At 43.2% G+C, this 26,814-nt stretch overlaps 1 protein-coding gene across 6 annotated transcripts in view; it reads left to right on the plus strand.

Annotated features, from left to right (window-relative positions):
- Positions 1-26,814, plus strand: part of GIGYF2 (GRB10 interacting GYF protein 2) — a 140,993-nt gene that overhangs the window by 16,931 nt on the left and 97,248 nt on the right. For 4 of the 6 annotated variants that reach the window (XR_010918142.1, XR_010918140.1, XR_010918141.1 and 1 more), the window contains exons 2-4: positions 5,247-5,322; positions 6,606-6,735; positions 16,729-16,824. Coding sequence is in view for 1 of the 6 variants with exons in the window: in XM_067538799.1 (XP_067394900.1) it covers positions 5,282-5,322; positions 6,606-6,735; positions 16,729-16,824 (267 nt within the window). In the remaining 5 variants the exon portion in view is untranslated. Of the gene's footprint in view, positions 1-5,246; positions 5,323-6,605; positions 6,736-16,728; positions 16,825-22,445; positions 22,691-26,814 lie in introns of those variants that run through there. The other 2 variants (XM_067538800.1, XM_067538801.1) reach the window with 2 other exon arrangements.

The raw sequence follows: 26,814 nt of genomic DNA on the forward strand, positions 1-26,814 counted from the left end.
CTCTTATACAAAGTAATTGAAAAATTTACCAGATTCCTTATAGTCTGAGGACTAAACTAAGATGAAGGACAACATTCTGTTGACAAGTCAGACACCCTGTCAGCTGGTGCTTTGCTGGTTCTTGGAATCCTGTCATGTGATGTTCCTAGATTCTGCTCAGGGACTCCATTTTTTTTTCTAGTATTTGGCTAGTATGTGTCTGATGAAGTCAAGTGTCTTCTTCCCCAAGCCTCAATTTTGTTTTTGTTGGAAGAGGAGGAGGAGCATTCTCTTTTCTTACTACTATCATCTCTTCAGAAGAACCTTCTGGTTGCTATAGAGGTGGTTGGAGATAACGGGAACTTTGCCAATCTACTTTCCCAGGCTCCATTTTTTATTTTTTCTGTCTCTCTCTCTCTGCTGTTGCCCATAGTTTTCACAAGATGCAACATGAAATTAACCTGGTTTTTGGAGCTTTGTTGCGGCCCACAAGGTTCTCAACAGCAGCAGTGAAATTGACTGAAGACTTGTGGATTTTACTATGCCGTCTCTGCACTGCTAGCTTTGCTAAACATCATTAGTGCAGTCTTCCTGCAGACTTAGGAGGACACCACCACACCGGTAACAATCAGTTAACATTTAGAAGTTCTTCTTTGAGTGATGGTCACTCTTGCATTCCACTGAGGATTTACACATGCGCTCCATGTGTCCAGAGCTGAAGAATTTGAAAGTAATAGTATCCTTTGATCCATGCATGTGCCCTTGCCTTTCCTCGCCTCATGGTTTTATTAAGGGCAAAGCAGACCAACCACTTCCCCAGTTCCTTCTCACCGCTGCATGGTCTGAGTCAGAACTAGTAGTGTCTTTTCATGTAAGACGCGCCTTAAAAGGTTTAGAATGGGGAAGGTAGATAAAAGCAAAGTCCCCCATTGTTGTTACTTCCCTTGGATATATGTATATATATGCCTCCTATGTAATTTCTATTCCTTACATCTGACAAAGTGGGTTACAGCCCCCGAAAACTTATGTCTGCAGAAATTAAATTTGTTAGTTTTTAAAGTGCTACAGAACTCTCATTGTTTTTGCTGTATACAGACTAACACGGCTACCCCTCTGGAACTTTTCAATATGTGTGTACTGAATGTATTCCCTTTTTCTTTCCAGTCCACTTCATTGTTCCTTTCTACTCTGCCTCCATCCTTTTGTATCTCTGTCCTTAAGACAGTGTCTTAACTAACTGCTCTGCCTTGCGTGGCCCAGTTCCATCACCACATAAGCACAGAACAACAATCCTATTCAGTCTGTTTTTTTCTTGGCACATGTGACTTTAGTCTGCTCAGAAACTGAAAAAAAAAACCTGAAAGGCAAGAACTTTCAAGAAGCAAGAGCTGGTACTTAGGCTGAACGGACAAGAGCCATTAATTCATTTTTATGAGACTGTAAGTGTAGGTTTAGCATGTTTGTGATGAGATTTAATTGTAACTGTTTTTTGAACAAGAGAGAAATTCAGTGTTTTATTGATTTAAAAAAAAAATCAAATCTGATTTTAAAAAACCCCCCCACTGATTTTTATCCACCCGGGAGAGTTTACTCAACCACATGGCATACTGTGGACTTGATGCTGATGATTGCCTCCCCCCCCAAGGTGCACTCTTCCCTCCAGTGGTGGACAGACCTGTGACAGATCTGTATAGGGATCCACTTCCTTCTTGCAGAGGATGATCATCACAGATGCATCCCTCGCAGGATCGGAAGCACATATGGGAGACCACATGATGTAAGGGACATGGATCCCTTGGGAATCCATCATGCACATCAATATTCTGGAAATCTGGGTGGTATGGAGAGCATATCAAGCATTTCTCCCATCCATTTGCTCCCATCATGTTCTTATCATGTTGGACAACACCGTCACCATTTATTTAATCAATACAGAAGGGCATGAGATCGACTCCTTTATGTGCTGAGGTGGTCAGTCTATGGGATTAGTGAATCGCCCGCAAGATCCTGTTATTGGTAGCCTATCTTCTGGGGACTCAGAATGTGATTGCAGACTCTCTCAGCAGAAGATTTGTGGCTATTCATGAGTGGGAACTCCATGATACCATAGCATGTGACATGTTAAACCAATGGGGGACTCCCACCAGAGATGTTTTTGCCTCCCATTCCGGCAACAAATGCAGCACATACTGCTCCCAGGGGGTATCGGTAGCCATTCTCAAGGCAATGCTCTCATACTATCTTGGTTGGACAAGATCAACTACACCTTTCCCACTCTACCAGTCCTGCCACAAATACTCCACAAGATCATGTGGGAGAGAGCCATGGTCATTCTGATTGCCCAATTCTGGCCAAGACAGTTCTGGTTTCCCAAACTTCTCTGCATGTCTGCCTGTGCCCCAGTTCCCATCCCCAACTTTCCCTGATCTGCTAACAATCGTGTCCCCCCTTTCCCCTTCCTGAAAAAGAGGGCCTTTCAGAAAAAACCAGGGGGCACTTCCCATGCTGTAGGCCCTAACAATCATGCCCCCATTCCCCTGAACTCCCGCCTTTCAGAAAAACAAATGGCCTGTCGCACGGGAATCGGGGAGCACTGCAGCAGCAACGCGGGGAGCAGTGGCAGTAGGGAGCGGCGAACATTGGCAGCAGCACAAGGAGTGGGGGCAGCAGTGCAAGGGCAGCAACAGCAAAGGGAGCGTGCCCGGCAGGGGCTGCTGCTGCTGCAGGAGGTGGGTGGCGGCTGCTTCTGTCTCTGGGGAGTGTGGAGCTGGACCAGCTCTGTCCCTTGCTCTGTGCCCCCCCCATGATCCATCTCATGCCCCCCTAGGGGGGCCTGCCCCCCACTTTGAGAACCACTGCTCTAGAAAGGAGTGTTTATCAGAAATGCAAGACATCCTCTCAAGTAGCAAAAAAGAGTCTTTCTATGAAAGTTGCCTTCTTTGTAGCTGTCATTTTGGGGAGAAGGGTAGGTGAACATGGGGACATGATGGCAGACCTCCTTTTCATCACTTTCCATAAGGACAAAGTCTCCCTGTGCCTACGTTCTAAGTTTCTATCAAAGGTCATATCCCAGTTTCATCTCAACCACTCCATACGTTTACCTGCTTTCTTTCTAAAGCCTCACGTCTCAGCAGAGGAATGATGACTTCACTCCCTTGATATCTGCTGGGCCTTGGTCTTCTACATGAAGGTATCAAGAGCGATCAGGAGGTCTCCTAGATTAGCACAATAGCTGAGAGTCTCATAGACTTTAAGGTCAGAAGGGATCATTATGATCATCTAGTCTGACCTTCTTCCCAACGCAGGCCACAGAACCTCACCTGCCCACTCCTGTAATAGACCCCCTAGTGTATGACTGAGTTATTGAAGTCCTCAATTTCCACACAATATAATGCACCCCAAAATCTATTTGGATATTCTGTATCAATTGTTGGAGCTGTCTCCATCCCTCGGGTAAGAGCACATACCACAAGAGCTCAGGTGTCAACTGCGGATGTCTTCCATGATGTACCGCCTGGAGACATGTACATTACGCCCTGGTGCAGAACTCTGCGATGGATGCCTCATTTGGTGCAGCTGTCTTCCGCTCAACCGTTCCGTCCTCATCCTTGCACCCCCCTCTGAATTAGGTACTGCTTGTTCATCACCCTCAGTGGAATCCATCACTCGAAGAAGAGGAGGTTACTTACCTGTAACAGGAGGTTCTTCAAGATGTGTGGTCCCTATCGGTTTTCCATTTCCCACTCTCTTTCCCCTCTGCTGTGCATCTGTTCGATTTGCGGTGGAGAAGAAACTGGAGATGCCGTTGGTCTGCCCCATTCTTTGTCACCTCAGGCAAAACATGAGGCAAGGCAAGAGCGCATGCGCAAACTAACGGACACTACTATTTTCAGATTCTCCGGCTCTGGATGCATGGCGTGCATGCATAAACAGTTAATGGAATACAGATAGGGACCACATATCTCGAAGAACCTCCAGTTATAGGTAAGTTCCTCCTCTTTTTCTCTTCAGTTAAGTAATTGAAAATTGAAATAGAAATATCCTGGCACTTGCCCAGGAAATCTTGTTACTTGATTTTCCAAACCCTGTAATTATCATAATTTATAAATTGCATAGCTGCAACTTCATTAATTAAACTTTGTCACTTCTTCAGAAGAGAGAGGTAGTGGTTCCTAAGTAGATACTTGTTGGTGTGTTTGGTTGTCTTTTATTGCTTATTGATATTAAAAAAGAGACTGCTTGTACAAATTGCCGTGTTTCTTTCTCTACCTGTGATCAAATTAGGGGTTCGGGAAGAGGTGACTGGGATCATATCCTGTTATCTAAAGTTACTGAGTCTCCAATTTATTTGCATTACAGAGCTCAGATGGGTTTGCTAGTAGAACCTACTTAATCATTTACCCCTTTTAGCACATTCTATTCAGTCAACCTGAGGAACTCTTTGCCGGAGGATGTTGTGAAAGCCAAGACTATATCAAAGCTCAAAAAGAGAACTAAATAAGTTCCTGGCTACTAACCAGGATGGGCAGGGATGCAAATCCATGCTCTGAAATGTCCCTAGCCTCTTGTTTGCTAGAAGCTGGGAATGGGCAACAGGGGATGGATCACTTGATTTCCTATTTCAGTGGTTCTCAACCTTTCCAGACTCGTGTGCCCCTTTAAGGAGACTGATTTGTCTTGAGTACCTCAAGTTTCACCTCACTTAAAAACTACTTGCTTACAAAATCAGACATAAAAATACAAAAGTGTCACAGCACACTATTATTGAACAATGGCTTCCTTTCTCAATTTTCCCATATAATTATAAAATAAATCAATTGAAATATAAATATTGTACTTACATTTCAGTGTATAGTATATAGAATAGTATAAACAAGTCATTGTCTGTATGAAATTTTAGTTTGTACTGACATCGCTAGTGATTTTTATGTAGCTTGTTGTAAAACTAGGCAAATATCTAGATGAGTTGATGTATCCCGCAGAAGACCTTTGCGTACCCCCAGGGGTACGAGTACCACTGGTTGAGAACCACTGCCCTATTCTATTCATTTCCTTCTGAAGCACCTGACTTTGGCCACTGTCAGAAGACAGGATACTGGGCTAGATATACTGTTGATCTGACCCAGTATGGCTGCTCTGTTCTTATGGGATGTCCAGCTGCAGTTTGCCTTTTTATATTTAAGGCAAGGTAACTTCATGAAGAACAAAATTACTCCAATTGTTGTCTTAATCTTCATTAGTTTTTTATTTTATTTATTTATTTTTAGGTTAACACTTTTTAAAAGGAGTAGAAAAGAAGAAAATGGCAGCAGAAACTCAGACACTTAACTTTGGGCCTGAATGGTGAGTCTTTTCTGTTTGGTCAGAGTATGGGACCTAGTTCTGAGAATTGTAGGAATTTTTATTTATGGATATGTGTAATTGGGAGGAGGGAAAGGCTGAATAGGTTATAAGACTGGATTGGATACAAAACCTGTTTAGTTCTGGCCTACAGTCACTAAAAGTAATCTTCATTTTGTGACTACATAGTACTCTCTGTGAAAAGGAGTTGGAGGTTTCATTACCGTGTAATAACTAATGTATACACATCAGAAGCTGCAGAATGTCCAAGGAATGAAAAAGAAAGGTGAAGAATTATCTTGATGCTCGAGATGGTTGATGCCTGAGGCATATTGAGAGAAAACTAGTACTTGCATTACCTATGCTGGACTTGTTCTACAGATAAGCTTTGTTTTCATCATTGAAAAATAAAAACTACTTAGGTGGAGTGTCTAAGAGAATTGTATCCCTTCTCCCTCCCACCATGTTCACAGTATTTATTGATAAAATACCATGTTAAGGGTGAACTTTCATGCTGTGTTGTAATGTTCATCATGTTGTAGTGTTTGTTTGAGGGTCTTATTACAATACCCATCCAGTGTGCTTTGTCCTTAACCCGTTAAAGATTGTCTCTAGATGTGCGATGATAGTTCAGAATTTGCCCCCCCTTGCTAATGGGGTGGTGTCCACATCAGGAAAAGCATCACACCAATTATTTTTGTTTGTGATCTTACAAGAGGTTCCAAGGAATGTACAGCCCTTGCACTCCTAAAAATAGTTCTTCTAACTCAAGAAGCCGACATGATTTGCAAACATGTTTGGAAGTGGTAATCTAAAAATGACAATTGTGTTTAAAATACTAAATTTTTTTAATGATTGTGGGAAATTTTGTAAAGCTTAAAATGGTTTGTTTTGATATCATTTTAGACTGAAAGGTAAAGTAGGACTTGCAGGGAAGGTAATCCATGGGGCGTAGAAAACTAATTGTGGGACCATGCCATTGTCTGATGCTTTGGAGAATAGCGTTTCCTGATGTGCTTGTATAATTACATTTCTCCCTACACCAGCAGAGCTTTGTTGCTATGCTGGTGCCATGGTGTGCTAAGAAGGTTTTCTTCTTAATTAGAAAAACTAGTCCTTGGATTTTTTCCCTTTACTCCTGTCAAGTATCTGTGAAGCCAATTGGTTCCAATTGTTGGATTTATTTTATCCATCTCAAACGCTGTTTCATGTCTGGTGCAGTGATATGATAGCACAGGCATAGATTCTGTCCATTTTAATTTTGCTTCTCCTCTGCTTTCTTATAGGCTGCGAGCTCTGTCCAGTGGCGGGAGTGTGACATCGCCTCCCCTCTCTCCGGCTTTGCCAAAGTACAAACTAGCAGATTATCGCTATGGGAGAGAAGAAATGTTAGCACTTTTCCTAAAGGATAATAAGGTGTGTGTGGGGTGGCGGGGAGAAAGAGGGCTGCTTCGAGTAGTGCCCCATTGGGTAATCCACTCTAGCACCAAGACCTAGAGTATAGTGTGGGTTCTCCATTCTAGGTTTGGTCGCGTCCTTGCATCCTTGATTGGAGATTTTTACCAGCAGTGCTCGTCCGGGTCGCATATGCACAATCCGTGTCTTGTGGCGTCCTTTTCAGCGCAACCCAACCCCCCTCAGTTCCTTCTCACCTGTCTGTGGTCCGAGACAGAGCTTCCAGCAGTTCCTCAAAGCTCAATAGAGCATTTCTAAATTCTGCTTTTTTTTTAAGCAAGTTTAATAATTTTTTCCCTAGTTATAATTATGGTTGGTTTGTTTAAAAAAAAAAAAAATTTTTTTTCTTTAATACTTACTTTTCCCTTTAGAATACGTTAGTTCTTCCCTCCTCAGGATGGTGCAACATGCCAGGCTCGCCTGGCTTCAAGCGCTGCACCTCCTGTAGAGATGCGATGCCAGTGTCCGATGGGCACGCAGAGTGCATTAGTTGTCTCTGTGAAGGACAGACAATTTCTCAAAAATGTCCCCACTGTAGAAACCTTAAATCCAGAGCCAGGAGTGATAGGGACTTCCACCTGAAACTTATTCTGATGGAGAAATCTCTCAGATCTGCTTTGAATCTTGGACAGAGTAAACACTCATCACAGGAAAGTTCCAGCAGGAAAAAACACTCCACATCACTAGACACAAACCATGAGAGAAAGAGGAGGTCCTCACCCATCAAGGAAAAGAGGCACAGTACCAAAGAGGCTGTAGGTTCTTCTGATACAGTGGCTACTGAGGTACCAAATAACCATCAAAGCTCCATTACAGAGTCAAGAGCCAGATCTTACCATCCCTACTCAGACACGGTGCCATCAAAATCAGTGGTCCATAAAGCGGCGAAGCTTGCCACTAGCTTGGCAGCAACAAAACACCTGGCACCGATAAATACTACAGCGCCTTATCTGCCAGCTCTGGTGCATCAGTTCCAATAACATCTGCGACATCGTCAACATCTGCGGCACCGTCAGATCTGCCACCATGTGTGGCACTGTTGGCACCGACATCTATGAAAACATCGGTACCATCAACTGTGGCGGCACAGACCCAATTCCGGCATAGGCAACTGCACTGACTACCCCGGCACTGAGAAAAATGCAAGGAGAAACATCAGCACCACAACTCAGAGGAAGAATTTTTAACATCCTCCCATATATCACCATATACGGCACCTTTCCCAATGCATTTCAGTCAGGACAAACCCTTTTCACCTATATCGTTTTCCAGCGATGAGGAATATGAAGAATAAGAGGCAGCATATTCTCCCCAGTGTTTCTCACCTAAGCAGGAAGCATCCAGACATTGACTACACCACAGACATCCAGCACACCCAGGTATGGCACCCCGTTGGTTTGGACCACCACCCCTATACTGCATGCAGTGGCCTGGTTGGGATGCCTGGTCTACCTATACCTCATATTGCAGACTGTCTATTTCTCATAGGCATAGGGACAAATCTCCTGCAAGATCCATTCCCACAAATATTCAACTTCAACCTTCCAAAGACACTGCACAGCAGGTCACTACACCTCCTGCAAATAATTCGTCCTTTTCTCTTGATGAGGCCGTAATCCCTCCATCCGCCACGACTGCCGATGACTTCAAGCAGTTTCAGGACCTCTTTAAGAGAGTAGCTGACAACCTTGACATCCCACTCCAGGAGGTCCCAGAATCACAGCACAAACTGCTCAATATTCTGCAGAATCACAGCACAAACTGCTCAATATTCTGCATGCCTTGACTTTGTCAGAGATCACCCCCCCCCCCCCCGGATGACACCCTCATGGAACCGGCAAATAACAGCTGGCAAACTCCAGTCACCATTCCTCTCACTTGTAAAAGGGCTGACAAGAAGTACTACGTACCAGCCAAGAGCCCAGAATTTTTTTCACCACCTACCGCCAGATTCCATGGTGGTGGTGGCAGCAGTCAACCATAATCTAATCTACACCATAATAAGTCAGCCCCCCAGGACAAGGATGATAAATGAATGGACTTGCTGGGCAGAAAGGTCTAAACTTTTGCTACTCTACAATTAAGAGTGGCTAATTATGCGGCCCTATTGTCCATTTATGATCAAGACAACTACACAAAGATGGCAAAATGTATTGAACATATTCCAGAAAATGAAAAGGAGCAATTTCGATCATGCATAAAGGAGGGTCAATTAGTTGACAGGATGGCATTACAGGCCTGCCGATACTGTGGCCAGAACAGTCACAACTGCTGTAGTCATGCGCAGATCATCATGGCTTCATTCCACAGCTTTACCTAAACAACTCCAATCCATGATCGAAGATCTGCCATTTGACAAGGTGAATCTTTTCACGCAGAAAACGGATGAGGTGATGCATACAATGAGAGATTCTTGGGCTACATTCTGTATTCTTGGGATATACACACCTGTGATTAAAAAACCCATTTAGGTACCAGCCTTAAAATTCCAGAGATTAGCATCAGTCACAATACAGACAATATGATCCATCACGTAATAGACAAAGATCCCAGCAACAAAGGCAATCAAATCAGCCATCGTCAACATCTCAGGCTGCTCCATCGAAGCCTCTGTTTTGAGGTTTTGGTCGAGGGTCTGTTCGACCTCCCCCAATTTCCAGAGCGGGCAATTATACTAAATACCACTCTTTTCGACCATCTATCAAACCTGGGCAGACATCACCACAGACAGATGGGTCTTGGAGATTATACACTTGGGATGTACTATCCCCTTCATCTCCAAACCTACTACTCAACCCCCTTCCCCGTCCCTCTTCAGGGACCCATCTCACGAGCAGCTATTATAACAGGAAGTTGATCACCTGTTGCAGATAGATGTCATACACCACGTCTCACCTCAGCACAAGGGCAGAGGTTTTTATTCTCATTACTTCCTGACCCAGAAGAAGAATGGAGGTTGGAGACCGATTTTAGACCTCAAGGGGTTGAACAAGTTCATACGGGTACAAAAATTCAGGATGGTCACTTTGGCTACCATAATACCGGCATTGGAAAAAGAGGGACTGGTTCACAGCCCTTGATCTCCAAGACACATTTTCATGTTGCTATCCATCCAGCACATCGCAGATTCCTCAGGTTCACATTAGGAACCAACCATTATCAATATGCAATATTACCTTTTAGCCTGTTCACTGCCCCAAGAGTGTTTTCCAAAGGACTCACGGTCGTATTGGTGTATCTATGCAGACAGGGCATAACCATATTCCCATATTTGGACAATTGCCTCATAAGGGCAAGCACCCAACATCAGGCCGTTCACATGGTTCAGATTACAAGAACACACTTGAAAACTAGGGTTGATGTTAAACAGAAAATCCAGCCTAATTCCAGTACAACAAATAAAATTCATAGGGGCATATCTGGATTCCCACACAGCCAGGGCGTAGCTACCACTGCACAGGTTCGATGCAATAGTAAATCTGCAAGCCACAATAGAAAACAATCAGACTGTGACTGTCTGCATATGTCTACAAATGCTTGGACACATGGCGGCCACCGCTTTTTTAGTGCAGAACGCACGACTACACATGTGAGACCTACAATTGTGGCTCTAACAGTCTGCAGACCGCAAAAGCACTCAATTCATAGAACTCTAACAGTGCCAAACAAAGTCAAACAATCACTAACATGGTGGACACAATGCGTGAACCTGACATCAGGCGTCCCATTCACGTGGGAATCACCTTCAATTATGATAACTACAGACGCATCCCTGCTAGGCTGGGGAGCACATCATACAGGGCAGGTGGTACACAGAGGAATCAAGTGTCCACATAAATTTACTGGAACTACATGTGGTCTGAAATGCATGTTCCCACTTCCTTTCTATAATAAAAAACAAATCCATGAAAATCATGATGGATGATATCGTGTGCATGTTCTACACCAAATGACAAAAAGGAGCACGATCCAACTTTCTATGCACGGAAACAATAAAATTGTGGAATTGGTTTATACATCACAACATAGATATATCAGCTTCCTACTTACACGAAGTTTAGAACACCACCACAAACATACTAAGCAGACGCTTCAGCAGCAACCATGAATGGGGGTTGCACAAGGGAGTCCTGAGAAAAGTATTCCAACATTGGGGTTATCCCAAAATCGATGTATTTGCCACAGCACAGAACCGCAAATGCCGTCACTACCGCTCAAGAGCGGGATTAGGAAAGCATCAATGGGGGACGCGTTTCTCTGAGACTGGAATGTGGAACTACTCTATGCATTCCTACTGATACTGTTGATACCCAGAACTCTGCACAAAATACGCAGGGACAAAGCAAGAATAATTCTGATAGCTCCACTGTGGCCTAGGCAAACATGGTTCACTTATCTGATCCAAATGTCAGAATGCAAATGTATATCCGTTCCACTCCTCAGGGATCTCCTAGATCAGGACAGTGGCCACATTTTTCATCCGGACTTAAAGAAACTACATCTGACAGCTTGGCTCCTAATTGGTTCCAATACAGAACTACCATGTTCAGAGCCAGTAAAACACGCATTATTAAATAGTAGGAAACCTGCCACAAGGAAGGCTTACCTGAAAAAATTGCATAGGTTCACTACATGGTGCTGAATGAAACAGATCTCTGGTGCATCGATGCACCAATCTCAGCTGTTCTTGACTACCTTGTCAACCTGAAGGAGACAGGTCTATCTATCAGTTCTCTTAAGGTACACCTAACAGCCATCAGCACTTTCCACAACCAATTAGACAGCAAATCAATTTTACATGCACTATAGTGAAATGCTTTATAACAGGAAGGCTGAACATATACCCAGACATTTGTCCTCCAACAGTACCATGGGATCTCAACCTAGTGCTTAAAACCATTATTAAACCATCTTTCGAGCCACTGACGACTTGCTCCTTTCTGCATATGTCCATGAAGGTGTTGTTTCTAGTCACCATTACATCTGCGCGACATGTCCGGGAACTCTGAACACTCATGGCACATCTGTCATATACAATTGTTCACAAAGACAGTGTCCCTTAGACCCCACCTGAAGTTTATTCCCAAGGTTACATCATATAAATCACTCTATTTACTTACCCACATTTTATCCAAAACCTCACACAGAGTGCAGGAGCAGCCTTCCACACGTTGTACGTTAGACAAACTATACCTTTCTAACTAGAAAGAACAAAGGCGTTTAGGAAATCACCCAAATTGTTTATATCACTGGCAGAATGTTCCAAAGGGAAAGCTATCTCCACACAAAAACTTTCTACATGGATTTCAGGATGCGTTCACTCCTGTTACGCCCAAAGCAGGCATTTCACCACTGCAGTGAGTCAGTATGCATTCCACCAGGACAGTCTCCACGTCCATAGCCTTTTTGCACAATGTCCCAGTTGTAGAAATATGTGAAGCAGCTACCTGGGCCTCGGCTCATACATTCACAAAGCATTACATTATCGACCAAGCATCAAGGGCTGATGCAGCAGTTGGACTATCGATACTCTCGTCTATTCAACCTAAGAACTCGGAAGCTCCCCCCTTCTAATGAGGGCTTCAGAGTCACCTAGAGTGGAGCATCCACAGGGACACTATTCAAAGAAGACGGTTACTCACCATGTTCAGTAACTGAGGTTCTTCGAGATGTGTCCTTATTGGTGCTTCACTACCCACCCTCCTCCTCTCTACTTCAGAGTCTACACATATGGCTTCACGGTAGAGAAGGAACAGAGGGGGGTCGGGTCATGCACATCGAAAAGGGTGCCAATGTCACCGCAAGACACGGATTGCGCATGCGCAACCTGGACGAGCACTGCTGGTAAAAATCTCCAATCAAGGATGCGAGGACATGCCAAGACCTAGAGTGGAGCACCCACAGGGGGACACATCTCAAAGAACCTCACTTACTGCACAAGGTGAGTAACCGTCTCTTGTCTGTATTTCCACAATCTTGTAATTATGGAAAGAGGTCTTTCTGTATATTGTGTACTCGTAGTTTTAAATGTACATTCCTTAGTGGAGCACAGAAATGCTGGTTCTTCATATATGTATACATGTCCACGTGGTTCCCTCTCTAGGTGCACATATGCACCATACATATGAGATTGGAATCTCTTGGCCAACAGTGTCTGGGGGGCGGGAGGAGGAAGGCAGGCATGCTTGCATCCTGCATGTCCTTGTGTTCCCTCCTCCCACTTGAGGACATGAAGGATGGAGCAAACCCAACTGCCCCTCAGTTCTTACCACTCCTGGCAGCAAGAAGGAACTTAGTGTCCACTGCTGTCCTTTATCTTTGCTCTTTTAGTTAAGATTTTTGTTAGTTTAGTTACAGTAGCTATCTACCTGGGCCTGTCGGCAAGAAATTAAATCATGCAGCTACTCTGGTTGCTGATCATTCCACTTTAGCATCGGTGCTTTCAGTGACACCTCCTTCCTTTAGTACGGATACTCTTGGTTCTGCCTCACTCGGTACTGTCCTTCCCAGTGCTGACAATCTTCACACTTCTAAAAACCTTGTCATTATGCCAGTATCCATTACTCAGGCCCAGTGCCAGTGATAATTCTTAAAAGGCTTCTGTCAGTACCAGAACTAAAAATGTTCAAACTAATGAAATTCTGATCCACCAAGCTCCAGGTTGCAGGATGATAGAGGACAAACCTCAAAGACAATGTTCATATTACCAGCAAAAATGTACTGAGCCTCCCAGAAAGAGACTACTACTTTCAGTGAAGGAGCAGTTTAGCCTTCTTTTCAGCTGCCTGGATACAGGCAACAAGTTGGACATCCTGGTCATGAAACCTAAACTAATCTAACTGGATCTATGCCTGTGTTGCCTCCCCACCCTCCTATTTGGCAGCTGCCTTTCTTTCTTGTTGGATATCTGAACTGGAATTGCTATGGACCATTGGGTTCTAGAAGTCATCAACAAAGGATTTTGGTCCAATTTGAGTTCTTGCCAGCCTTCATGCCCTTCAGATCCAGCTCTCTTCAAGGAACGCTCTCATGAGTTGCTGTTGAGACAAGAGGTGGACTCCCTTCTATAACTCAGAGCAGTGAAGGAGGAGATACCTCTCAAGGTTAAGGGTTGGGGAGGATTATCCCAAAGAAGAAAGGACAGGGGCTTCCTATTCTAGATCTCAGATGTCTCAGCAAATTCATCCAATGTTTGATTCATGATAGTCCCTCTAGCATCCCGAATACCTTCCGTAGATCTTCAAGGTGGGTTTCCAGCTCTTGACTTCCAGTATGCATAATTGTGTGTCTATTCATCCAGCACACAGTTAATACCTTTGTTTCCTTATATGAGGCTCACACTTACTGTACAGCGTTCTGCCTGTAAGATTTCCCATATCAACAAAAATGTTTAGCAAGTGCTCCCCAGCTCACCTATCCATACTTTGAACAATGGCTGATTGAAGGCAAATCTCTTCAGAAGGTACCCAGCCCAATAAGAATATTTCTCAAGCTCTTTACTTCAGTGAGAATCATGACAAACCATGAAAAATTCACTTTTATTCTGACTCAGATGATATGAGTTCAGGATCATTGCTATGAACTCTAGAACAGCAAGAGCATGGAGGGATTCTCTGCCATTATGGACCTTATCTCAGAACTGAAGAGTCATCCCCAGACTTCAGTATGAGATTGCTTCAGGTTATTAGGTCACATGGTAAGTTGCACTTCAGTGACGCTGCATTCAGGATGTCCCCTTTTGTCCCCTATAGGGATGATTTGAAGTCTGTTTTGTCAACCCAGCAGATACAGCATAGATTCAAAGGTTTCAGTCCCTCCAGAATTGCTGTCCTTTCTATTTTCATATAAGGACCCATAAGAAATCGGCTAGAGCATACTTTTTGCTTCACATCTCCCTACCATGACTGGGTGCTTCCCAACAAGAATGTGGAGCTCCTAGGTAATCTACAGATGCAGGGTCTTTGGGTCTCAAAAGTCTCAAATGCATATAAACATGCTGAAGCTGAAAGCTATACATTTTAGCATGCAGAGCTTTCCTGATTCACCTTCAGGGAGCTGTGATTCAAACTCTGAGAGAAGGTACTACAGCAGTGCACTATGTCAGCAGAGAGTGGAGAGTGCGATTATCTCCTCTGTCAGGAGGCAATTAATTTATGGAAGTAGTGCATACAACATTAGATTACTCCCACAGCTTTATCTAATAGATTGTCCCTAAAGGAAGTACTCCGACAATCAAGAACTGGCTCCAAGGATTCTGTTATCCAGCAAATCTTCCTCCAATTAGGACCCCCTTTTGCAGTTCTTTTTGCACCAACTTAAAGTGTCAATTATTTTGCTACAGAGGAAATTGCCTCCTGGATGTGTTCCTGATCCTGTGTATACTGTGTATACACTGATTCCCTTGAATTCCCAGTGTCTTCAGAAAAATCAGACCAGACAAGGCCTTACTAATGATAGCCTCAGTGTTAGTACTTCTGGCCTGATACACCTCTGGATGCAGCCTCCAGTTGTTCTTCTAGACATGTCACACATTATTTCCCAAGATCAAGGCCAGACCCTATGCCCAGTCCTTTATCTCTGCATCTGACTGCATGCACGTTTGCTAGCTGAGCATTATGAACAGAAGATGCTTTTCTGAAGTGCAGGACACTCTGATTCAAAGCAAAAGGCTTCTATAAGGCTAACATATAGATCCAAGTGGTAAAGACTTTACTATCCAAGTTTCTTAGCAGCTTCTAGATTTCACTATCTAGTACTGTTTTGGACAACTTATTATCTTGGAAGCAAACAGTTCTCTCCACTAGCTCAGTTAGAATCCACTTAGCTGCAATATGAGCCTGTCACCCTTCTATTTACAGTCACAGTATTTTTTCACATTCCACAGTCATAAAGTTAGTGAAAGGCATGGTCCGTAGTTTCCTTCACTTGGCAGCCCCCTCTCCTGTCTCAAATCAAAATATTGTCTTTCTGGCCTTGATGGATCCCCTGCTTTGTTCCTTTGCAGTCTTGTTCTTTATCACCTTTGACGACCATTGCCTTTACTAACAGGGTGAATGAGATCCAAGCATTGATGGTGAGACCTCCTTATACTTTACTGCATAAGGATAAAGTGACTCTCAGACCTTACCTTAAATTCTCACCTAAAGTAGTCTCAGATTTATACCTGGATCAGTTCATATCCTGGTATTTTTATTTAAACTTCATTTGACTCCTGGAGAGACTTAAGCCTCATACATTGGATGTGTTGAGAAAATTATCATACTCCCTCAGTGGGGGAAAAAACCCTTCTGCAAGTCACCCAAGCTTTTTGTATCTTTTGGACTAGATGTAGTGGACAGGCCATTTTGACTCAAACTATTGTCCCAGTTGGTATCTAACTGTATAAAGATCTGTTATGAACTGTCTAAATAAATTCACCTTCTTGCATGATGGCGTGCCTGAGCAGAACCCTAGGAGCCTCATCTGCATGTCTGAGATTTGCAGGGTAGCTATCTGAAGTTCACTTCACACATTCACAGAACATATTACTCCCTGGTTGCCAGATCGGATGTCCAATTTGGTAGGGCCAATATGATTCTGTATTGACAAAGGAACTGAGCAGCAGTTGGGCTTGCTTCACCCTTGATGCAGTTTGGTGAGGGTATGAGGATATGCAGGGTGCAGTATGGCCCCAATGGACACTGCTGGCCAGAAGAATCCTATCACATGTGCACCTAGAGTAGCATTTGCATGGACCAAAATATATCCAAGAATGGTTCTTTTGGCTGGCTATGCTCATGGATGTGTTGGCTTCCATTACCCTGGAGAAAGATTGCAAGGTGGGCATTGAAGAGAGAAAGGAGTTCTTGTTGTGGGAGATTAGAAGGTGCATAGTGCCATCTCTGTATGTGTATACTGGAGTGTAATGCTTGATCTGTAGTGTAGCTCTTAACATGCTGTCTTGCTTTCCTGCAGATACCTTCAGACCTTCTGGATAAGGAGTTTCTGCCTATTTTACAGGAGGAGCCCCTGCCACCACTGGCACTTGTATCTTTTACAGAAGAAGAACAGGTTGGTATCAACAGAGGTGTAAGAAATGACTTTGTGATAAATGAATCTGAATAACTAAGAATGTTCTGTAGACTGGGGTTAGACTAATGTCAAATGACAAATAGGCTGTATTTATATCTGAAAATATAAAATCATCAGTAAGGAAAGGGTTAAGAATGGAAGATTTGAGCAAAGAGTTCTATAAGAGAGCCCTGTGTTGGCATAGAGTCCAGGTTCCTGGCATCAAAACTGAGTTTGCATCCTATATTGTTTAACCAGAGTCCCTTTGTTCATCATTCTGCTACCTTAATAGTAGGCATCCTCCAGCTGATTTGGTAATCCAAAATTATCAGAAGCTTCCAGGAAGTGAGTCTGAGATTTATGTATCTTTTTATAGGACCCCGTCTCTGAGTTCACAGAATTTTCGGATCAGTATGACAGCTGTTGAAAGAAAAATGTAAAAGTTTTAATGCTAATTTACCATTTTAGTGACTGCATGACTGCTGATTCTTCAAGTGTCCTCTGCCTATTCATGCTCATGAGATGCAGCTGTGATGGTGGAACTTTTCAATAGCAGTGGCTGTGGAAACACTGTTGCTCCCCTGGCCCTACCTTCACTGTTCCTGTATGTTCTGAGGGTGAGGCTGTAAAAGAGGTTGTGCCACTTTGGCAACTTCTCTTCTTCCTGGGTGCCACAGATGGCACATAAGTAACCGCTCTGGCCCCTTGGTCTGGATCCTTGGCTTAGACAAGTGTCTGCTACACATTTTTAGCATTCGTAATAGATTAGATCCTAATGTAAATAGTTAAATGTTAACATTTAGTGATGTTTTATTTCTTAATTTTTTTCAGAGTAGTAGTTTACTGGTTAGAATGTTGTTTCAGTGATTAAGATCTCATGGTGGACCCAAAGATCTAGAGGTCTCTTGTCCCACTATTTTTCTGGCATTTGAGGCTAAAACAAGATGCTTAGCTTGCCTCAGGGAAGGACATTCTCACTCCAGGCACTCCATTTGCAGTTCTTCCCTCTGAAGGCCTGGACAAACATCAGAACAGACCTCAAGCTCTGCTTATGCAGGAGGTCTGATAGCCAAGATTTCTGGTTCTGGCACATCTCTCAAATCCATGGGGTCACAGACCAGCATCTGCCCCCAATGCTTCTCGGGAGAAACAGCAGAAATCTCTGCAGAGGATACTGTCTTCTGTTCCAACCACCAGGAAACTTGCAGGAGCCAAGACGACATCCAAAACTGTTGAATCCAGAATTGGAAAGCAGAGACGGGGAAGGCTTCTGTGAACAGACACCACCTTCTCTGCCCCAGCCCCCCCTCCAGATCTAGTCCCTTTAGTGTTGGGAAAGGGTTTGGTGCTTAGGAAGAGCTCTGTCAGCAGAACCTACGAGCACTCAGGGTAGGGATGGGGGGAGACGTGCTGAATCTGTGGATTCTAGGTAGCTGGATCCTGTATTAAAACAGAAGGATACTGATCTTACAATGAAGCAGATAACTAATATTTCAGACATGCTGGATCCAGCTGTCAGTTCCAAGCTTCTTTGACAATTGGCTGTGCTGATGGCAGCTCAGATCCATTATATGAATCAACAAACTCAATTTATATTGTATCTGGAAGGGAACTACAAAGATGCAAGAGACAAGAGATGAACTCCATCAGTTCTCCATACTGTTGTTTCTCCTCTGGAGAAAAGGAGATGAATGGAGAAGCTTCATGACTCACCATCTTGCCGATTACCTAAAAACTTCCACATGCTCTCCTAGTAAAATGCTATCACTCTTTTCTATTCTGCACCAAGACTACTGATCTCCACTCTACTATTGGGGGTCTGATCTGCAATCAGACATGGAGCCTGAACAGCGTAGTCCCTTACCACATAGACTATAAAGAAAAGTATGCTGCTATGGAACGGATTCATATAATTGCAGATATTGTGAAATGGAATTGCATGTGGACCTCTAGCTGGATTGGCACATACCTTGATGAGCTAAATGGCCCTATTGGCCCCCTCTCCAAGGTTCTACTTGGAACCACAACACACACGTTATTTTAGAGTTCTTCTTTTTCCAAGAGCTCAGGCACGTTTTTCAACATCAGGTCTGAAGCTCATAGATCAGTCCCTAGGAACAAAGAGCAATCTCCTGCCATTGTAGGCACACAGTCACAAGAAGAGCCTATGGTACCTGAGGAATACCAGAAATGAATCTAAACTGAAGGACTAGGCCTTTCCAGATGAAAATGAAGGGATTACTCCAGCAACTGCCCTTTGTAAGGATGCATTATCATTTCACGTGATGGATGGCAGCTACACTGAAGATCCACAGTTGAGAATTCTCACTTTCTTTTCACATCCTTGGCTCGTCATCCAAAAATAGAATTACATTTATATATTGCAAAAGTAATATGGTTGACTCCCATTTCTGCTCAAGCAATGTCAAAAAAGGCTGATAAATTATATCAACTGCTACATGAGAATTTCTCATTTTTTCACACTCAGCCAGCTCCCAGCTTGCTTGAGGTAGAGGCTGTTGTCCAGAGGTCTAAGGATATCCTATTTACTCCAGGCCTTCTGATAAAAAAGGAAAAAGGATGGATGTTCTGGTCAGAAAAGTATTTTCTTTTGCCATGTGTGGCATAAGAGTGGCAAATTAATAAGCTGTTGTGGTAAGGTGTCAATACCATCTCTGGGAAAAGATGGCAGTATTTGCAAAATACTGCCCTGAAGATGAGAGGATATTGGCTATTGCCCTCATTTCTGAAGGACAGTTTGTTGCAAAGAATGGCTTAAGGCCTTTGGTTGAGGCTCCTGAAGTTTCTGCTAGAGCAGTTGATTTTGTCATCTTTCTGACATGCATGGTTTAGATCAGTGTTTTTCAATGACCAGTCTGTGGACCGGCACTGGTGTCTGAGATTTTTGTGACACAGTTTAGGAAGGCAGCAAACTGGTCCCTGGTATCAAAAAAGTTGAGGAACACTGGTTTAGATCAGGACTCCTTCCAGAAACAAAGGCAAAAGTGGAGAACCTCCCTTTCAAAGGAGGTTGATTATTTCATGATAGGATAGAGTAGATCCTTGAGAGGATCTACAGACATATCTTCGGGAATATACCAACATCCCAGAAAAATTCTGTGTACTAGTGTTCAAGTATCAGAAGCAACAATCTGTTCTCATCTTCCGTTTTATTTTTTGTGGAGACACAACTACTAAATGACAGCAGTAGCACCAAAGGAGAAGATCTTTTAAGCCCTGTGCAAAGGGTAAAGAAATCCCAGTGTCAATTTCTGGACCAGGCTTCAAGTTTGATATAAGGCCAGAGAACTGCAGATTAGTTTTCAGACATTGCTTACCCACCCCATTTGGAGACTGCCTCTGTAACTTCTATGTTAGCTGGAATGTTAGAACCACCAACTTGTGAATATTGGCAGTAGTACACAACAGATACACAATTCAGTTTTCTCCCTCCTCCCAGCTCCCTCCACCCTATCCGTATTAAGTTCTCCTGAGAGCCTATTAAGATCAGAGGTTCTCTTTTCTGGAAGCAGGAGCCATAAAAAAGGTACCGTGGGAATTCAGAGGGAAAAGTTTTTATTCAAAATAATTCTAATTCCAAAGAAGGATGGAAGTCTCTGATCTATATTAGAGCTGAGAGCTCAATTCCATTATCAGGAAGTTCCATTTTCATTATGCTGACCGTGGCATGCATAATACCTTCCCTTTCAGCACAAGACTAGTTTGTAGCTCTTACCTTAAAGGACACACATTTTTATATCTCAATCACAGCAGCACATCCAAGTATCCTGCTTTCCTAGTAGGAGGGGATGACTTGCAGTTCAGAGTTCTTCCCTTTGGCCTTTCTACTGCATCTGGAGTTTTTACAAAGTGCACATATACCTTTATATGATTGGCTAATCAAAGCATTGTCAGAAGAAAACCATCTGGAGCTATACCTTAAACATACTCTCTGTTAAAGAAGTTAAGTGTAAGGATAAACTGGGAAAAATCATTGAGTCCTCACAGAGGATCATTTTCTGAAGGGTGATATTGGATTCAGTCCACAGTGCTTCCTTGGCTGAAGAAAGGTTTGCAAATATTAAATCAGCCATGTCCTAGCTATATCCGCTTCCATGCTAACAGCTTTTTCTTACACCTCACACCCAGCTTAAAAAGCACTGCCTGGCAAAGAATGTGCTCCTGTCTCAGTCATAGTGGGCTGAGAGTCTGTGTTATGAATGGAGTGGCTTTCACTCCTACATCACATCTGCAACAGTAACCTGACACATCCAACATGGGCTGAGGAGCTCACTTCAAAAGAAAATAAAACCATACAGAGCCAAAGTAATTTTGGTGGCTTTGTCATGGCTGAGATAATAATGATTTGTCTATCAAAAGGAGTTCACCAATCTCTCCTTCTTACCCCAGACTTGTTGAATTCACAGAACAAAAGTTTATTGCTCAGATCTATATTCTCTACATCTGAAGGCCAGGGGTGCAGGGCTATGATAAAGTTGGCTCAGTCTTGCTCTCGGGGCGCATATCCTAGTTAACTGTAAGAAAGAATCAACCTGTAAGTGTCATTAACCTCAAATGGAATAGATTTGCTTGGGCAAACAGTAATAATATAGCTCCAGCCATGGCTCCAGTTCAGCATACATTGGAATATCTGCCACAGATTAAATTTTCAGGTCTCTTAGTCATCAATTAAGGTTAATCTAGTAGACATATCTATGTGAGAGGTTATGCCAATAACAAGTCAGTATTCACGCACAGGGAAGTTGAGCTTTGAAAAGATTAACATCTTCCCAGGAGTTCGATCCTTATGTGGCATGGAGACCTCAACAAAGTCCTCACATAGATAATGAAGCCTCCATTTGAGCCAATGGCAGTATGCTCTTTATTTCACCTTTCAGTTAAACATCTGCTAGAAGAGTGAGTGAATTGCAGACCAACTATTTACTGTTTTTCATAAAGACAAAATTGTGCTACATCCCCATCCCAAATTCAGGCCTAAAGTGGTGACCTAACATCATGTTAATCAATTAGTTAACCTGGCAGTATTTTTTCCAAGATCTCTCTCACATGCAGGAGAAAATGCCTCACATGTTAAATATAGAAAGGGCTTTAGCTTATTTTAAATAGGGCTCAATTAAGGAAATCCCCATATCTGTTCATTTCCTATGCTGACAGCAAAAAATTCAAAGCAGTTGCATATTAGACACTATCAAAATAGGTTAGGCTGTGCATTTATGAGACCTACATGTTAGTGTCACTCGTTCTCCCTGAAGAAATTAGGTAACAATCTGTGAGGGCCAAGGCAGTTACAATGGCATGCCTTAGATGTATTATCCTTACAGAGATCCATGTGACTACAGGGTGGAGCTCCCTGCATACATTTACAAAACTCTATTCTTTGGATTTAGCATCCACAGCTGATGCACAATTTGGCAGGGCAGTACTCTGTTTAATTAGGATTCCATGTCCCACCTTCCTCAGAGGGCAGTACTGCTTGTCAAACTACTCCCATGAGTGGGAATATGCAGAGGACACTCGAAGAAGAAATGGAGGTTACTCACCTTAGCCGGAGGTCTTTGAGATATATTCACACATCCTGCCCACCTTTCTCTCTTCCTCAGAGTCCTAATTACAACCAAAGTGGGACTTGGAGGAGGCACTGGAAGGATCTGAGGCGGCCAGAGTGCCACACCCCTTTTATAGCCTCTCCCTCAAAACATTCAGGAACAGTGAGGGGAGGGGCAGGAGGGGGCATGAAAACGCTTCAACGGGCACTGCTATCAAAGTTCCACAGTCAGAGCTGGACCAGAGGCACATCCTGTAAGTGTGAATATGCAGAGTCCATCTTGAAGATCTCTGGTTACAGGTGAGTGACCTCCATATTTAGCTTTATGTCATCTTGAAGGCACTGTGCTCACTGTTCTCCTTAATATTACCTTTCCCTTAGCTTCTGTGCCTACTAAAACAATTGTCCCGTTTTTTACATTTTGAGGACATTTTCTTCCAGCTTTTCCAGATATGGCAGTCAATCTTAGAGGTTGTTGAATCAGGTCTTGTGGAGGGTACTTTTCAAAGCCAGGCAAAATCATTCATTTTACAGTATCCTTCTCCTGAGTGGCTCTTACAGGATAAGATCAACTCTCTCATATTTAAAATGGTTATACAATTGGTGTCAGAGCCTTGCAGGATCCTCTGCTAAACTGAGTCCATTTTAGTACAAACCTGCTGCTTTGGTCTTGATGGTTTTACTACTTCCCCAAGTATTCACTGTTCAGTGGTAGCAGTGTTTCAAGGGGATGCCATTATTAACTCACTTTCCATCTCTGGTGGAAGCAGTGGGTGTTGTATTCATGTACTTGTATTTGTGAAGTCAGTCTTCTTTGGCTTCCATCTCTTGGAGCTCAGAATTCTAAAATTGGCCCTCAGGGTATTCATCCTTCATCTCCATCCAGATAATGTAGATTCTCAGATGTCATGTAGGGAATGTATTACCTAAACTGTCAAGAAGCATCTTGGTCTCCACTTACAATAGAAAGCTGTTTGCCTGTGAGAATGGTGTATTTGTAACAATGCAATGCCCTTGGCTTCACATCTTGGAGAGAAGAAAGAGTGCCCTAGTTTTTGATCAGATCTACAGAGGCGATAAACATAATCAATAATCTCCCAAGAATTCAGTGGCAGTATTCTAAAAAACAAAACAACCTTCTATGAAGTTCACTCTTGAGTTCCACACTCCTTACTGCGAGACAAGTGGAGTTCCCTAAGCTGTAAGGTGGAAGTTCCCAAACTGCAGTTTGTGGCCTATGAAGAGGGGGCTGGTCATATGGTACTGGCAGTCGTCCTATCTATAGCTATTAACTTGAATAAAAGAGAAAAGTACTTGCTAAATGTTAGGAAGTTGCTTGTTTACTTATCTACTGTAGTTCTTATAGGTATACATGTGAACATTAGTGGGGAGTGGAGTAGAGGAAGATGGGCTGCACAATCATAAATGACAGAGCCAGTGGTCCCAGGGATAATCTCTATTAGGATGTGGCCCAAACTGTGAAAAAAATTGAGAATCCATGTTCTAAAGTTGTTGGTTCTTAAGGGTAGTTATAGAAGGTTGGATTTTGTGCCAGCTCTCCTTGTACTGTTGAATGCCTGCCACCTTTTAAGCCTTCTTGATGGCAGTCAGCAGTGGAGCTGCCTGCAAGACCTCTGTCTCTTTATTTGCCCTGTGTCTTTTCAGTCCTCTATCTATCTTGCTTTAAGTATTGTTTTTATTTTCTTCCCTACCTTCTAGCCAGACTCAGTCTTTGTAGTCTTATTTGCCGACCCTACAACAATTTTGGCTTCCCAGAGATTTCAAAGGAATGTTGGTTCCTTGACCCAGATCTTTCTTTTGGATGCTGTCTTTTGTGGCTTAGTGTCCTGGCTCCTTGCCTCTTCAACTCTATTTTGTACTTTGGAATTAATTCACATGCAGAGACCCTTGCTTTGTATGTCTTTACCTTCTTAGGATTTTGTCCGTTGCCTTGACCTCTTAGGAGGAAAGAAGAATGCTCAGGAGGAATGCACAGATGAGTTTCCTGAATTAGGGCCTGTCATCCAGTAGAACTGCATGTCCTGGCACCGCATATTCAACCAGTTGAAGTTGTGGCAGACACTTCACATCAAAGCCCATGTCTCAAAGGCAATTGAGGAAAAAAAATACACTTCTAGAGAACGTGGACTTGTTTCTCAGTCCTCACATGAGATCTTGAGGGTTAGCACTACCACAAACTCATTACTGCTCCCCCTGAACTTTGGTGCTGGGATTCCTTTGGACAAAGGGTTTTACCAGCCCACAAATGCGATTCTTCAAGTAGTGAGCTGCTAGCTTTTCATGAGCAAAGGGCAGCTTGAGCTCTAGTAAAAGGTCCATGTCCTTCTCAGACACTGAGCTTAAAGCAAGAACCTAATCTGTCAGCTGTGGGGTGGCTTTTTGATGTGGTTTATGGTAGCTGGAGTTGATGCTTTGGGGTGAATGTCAGTAGGTCTACTTTGCTGCTACCCTACTTAGAAATCTGGAAAAATATGAGGATCTGAGGAATAGTGGATGACTTCTAGATCAGCAATTCCCAGACATTGCATACCACCAACATAAAACGCCATCACCTATAGGGGCGGGGTAAAGGTGTGGAGCCAGGAGCGGGGAGCGGCCTCCGTGCTGCTTGGGGCAGGGCTGGTGCTGAAGCGGCTCCTGGCCAGCTGCTTTGTGTCCAGGAGGGAACGAGGCAGAATGGCCGGGGCGCCACACTGCTTGGGGGTGGGGCCAGTGCTGGAGCGGCTCCTGGCCAGCCCCCTAGCAGCAGGTGGATGTATACCTTGGGAGGTGGCCCGCGTACCACAAGTGGTATGCGTTACACAGTTTGGGAACTGCTGTTCTAGATGAAGGCCAACCTGTGTTCTCTTGGGTCTGTTCTGTTCCTGTGCTCACTTCTGCAAGAGAGTCAGTTTTCATCTCAACAGGTGTGTGATTGTGGTTAGTGGAGGAGCCTCACTGAGATTGCTCAGTTAGGGCAAACTGCAAAGTATGGGGCAGACGATCCCCCAAATTGGTGGTTTATTCTAATACTTAAATTTTCCAAGCCAGAAACACAACAGCTTCTGCAATACCTTACTGGTTACCCAGAAGCCAAAAATACAGTTTCCCTTAAGCAATCCAGCCCTGGGCTCCCACCCAGACAGCCAAATCAAATATGGCAGGGATTACTTAAAATCTTTCTCACCATATGTAAAGTTCTACCAATCCCAAGAGATCGATCTCTCTCTCTCTCTCTCTCTCTCTCTCACTCACACGGGTCAATGAATATTTCAGATCTTATCCAAATACGTGCATACATCCAATTCTGATTAACTAAACTTAGATTTAATAGAAAAGAGAGGGTTATGTGGTTAAAGATCATTATACATGCAGATAGGAGTCAAATTCTTAGGTCAGTTTCATAGTAGAGATAGTGAGCTGTTGAGTTGTAAAAAGGCTTTCCAGAATCAATTCCATAGGTTGTAGTCCAATAGGCAGTCCGTGTATAGAATTTGTTCAAATCCTGCCATAAGAATTTGCAGGGACAATCCAGGGTATCTGGAGACCTCAGTCTTATGGGTTGAATTTCCCCTGATGAGTTTAAGCAGATCAAGGTGACAGGATCAGGCCTTAGAAAGAGAAGCCTTTTGTCACAGCAGGCATTCCTGGAATGAAGAATAGGTAATATACATTTTTGCTTTTAAGTCACTTCCTATTTCCTATGTATATACAGTTAAATTAGTAGTATTAATTAACATAAGGCAACTATCTCTAAAACTAGCAAGGCATTCCATTATGGCACAGACAATTTAAGCTGAAGACAATGTAAGTAATATTATTTTCTGCAATATCTTACATCTTTGATCTTAAGGTTAATTGAACCATCCGCAAGCATAATACAATGTAATTAAAATATGAAAGGGAATTAACATCCACTAGGTAATCTATGTAGAATCATGTTTTTTTTGTTTTTTTTTTAAGCCCAATAAATATTTAAGTATTTATACCAAATGGAACATCTTTGACAGGAGAAACTGAGACAGGAATAGCTTATAGTCTGGTAATTAGGGCAGTCACTTGGCAGAAAGACTTGCACCAGTCCTTGCTTCAGAGTGGAGATTGAAGCCTGGGTCTCTCACATCTCAGGCCAAGTGTTCTAACCACCAGCAAAGGTTGTAAAGGGGAGTGCACACCATCACTGTTCCTCCCAACCGCCTCCCCCCAACTATTTGCCCAACTTGTGAGCTCATGTTTTACATGGACATTCATTTTCTTGGTGACAGTGACTTTAGCTCATAGTGAGCTAGCTTCAGGCTCAAGTGATGCACCTTATGCTGCATTTTACTAGGTAGTGTTATGAACTTGGAATCTCATGTTTTCTGAGACAGTATGGTTTCCACTATAAACAATGTGTGACAACCATATGGGTCTCACCCCATATA

The sequence above is a fragment of the Emydura macquarii genome, unplaced genomic scaffold (genome assembly GCF_026122565.2).
Source record: "Emydura macquarii macquarii isolate MOO-44397 ecotype Brisbane River unplaced genomic scaffold, CSIRO-AGI_Emac_v2 contig_499, whole genome shotgun sequence".
NCBI lineage: Eukaryota > Metazoa > Chordata > Testudines > Chelidae > Emydura > Emydura macquarii.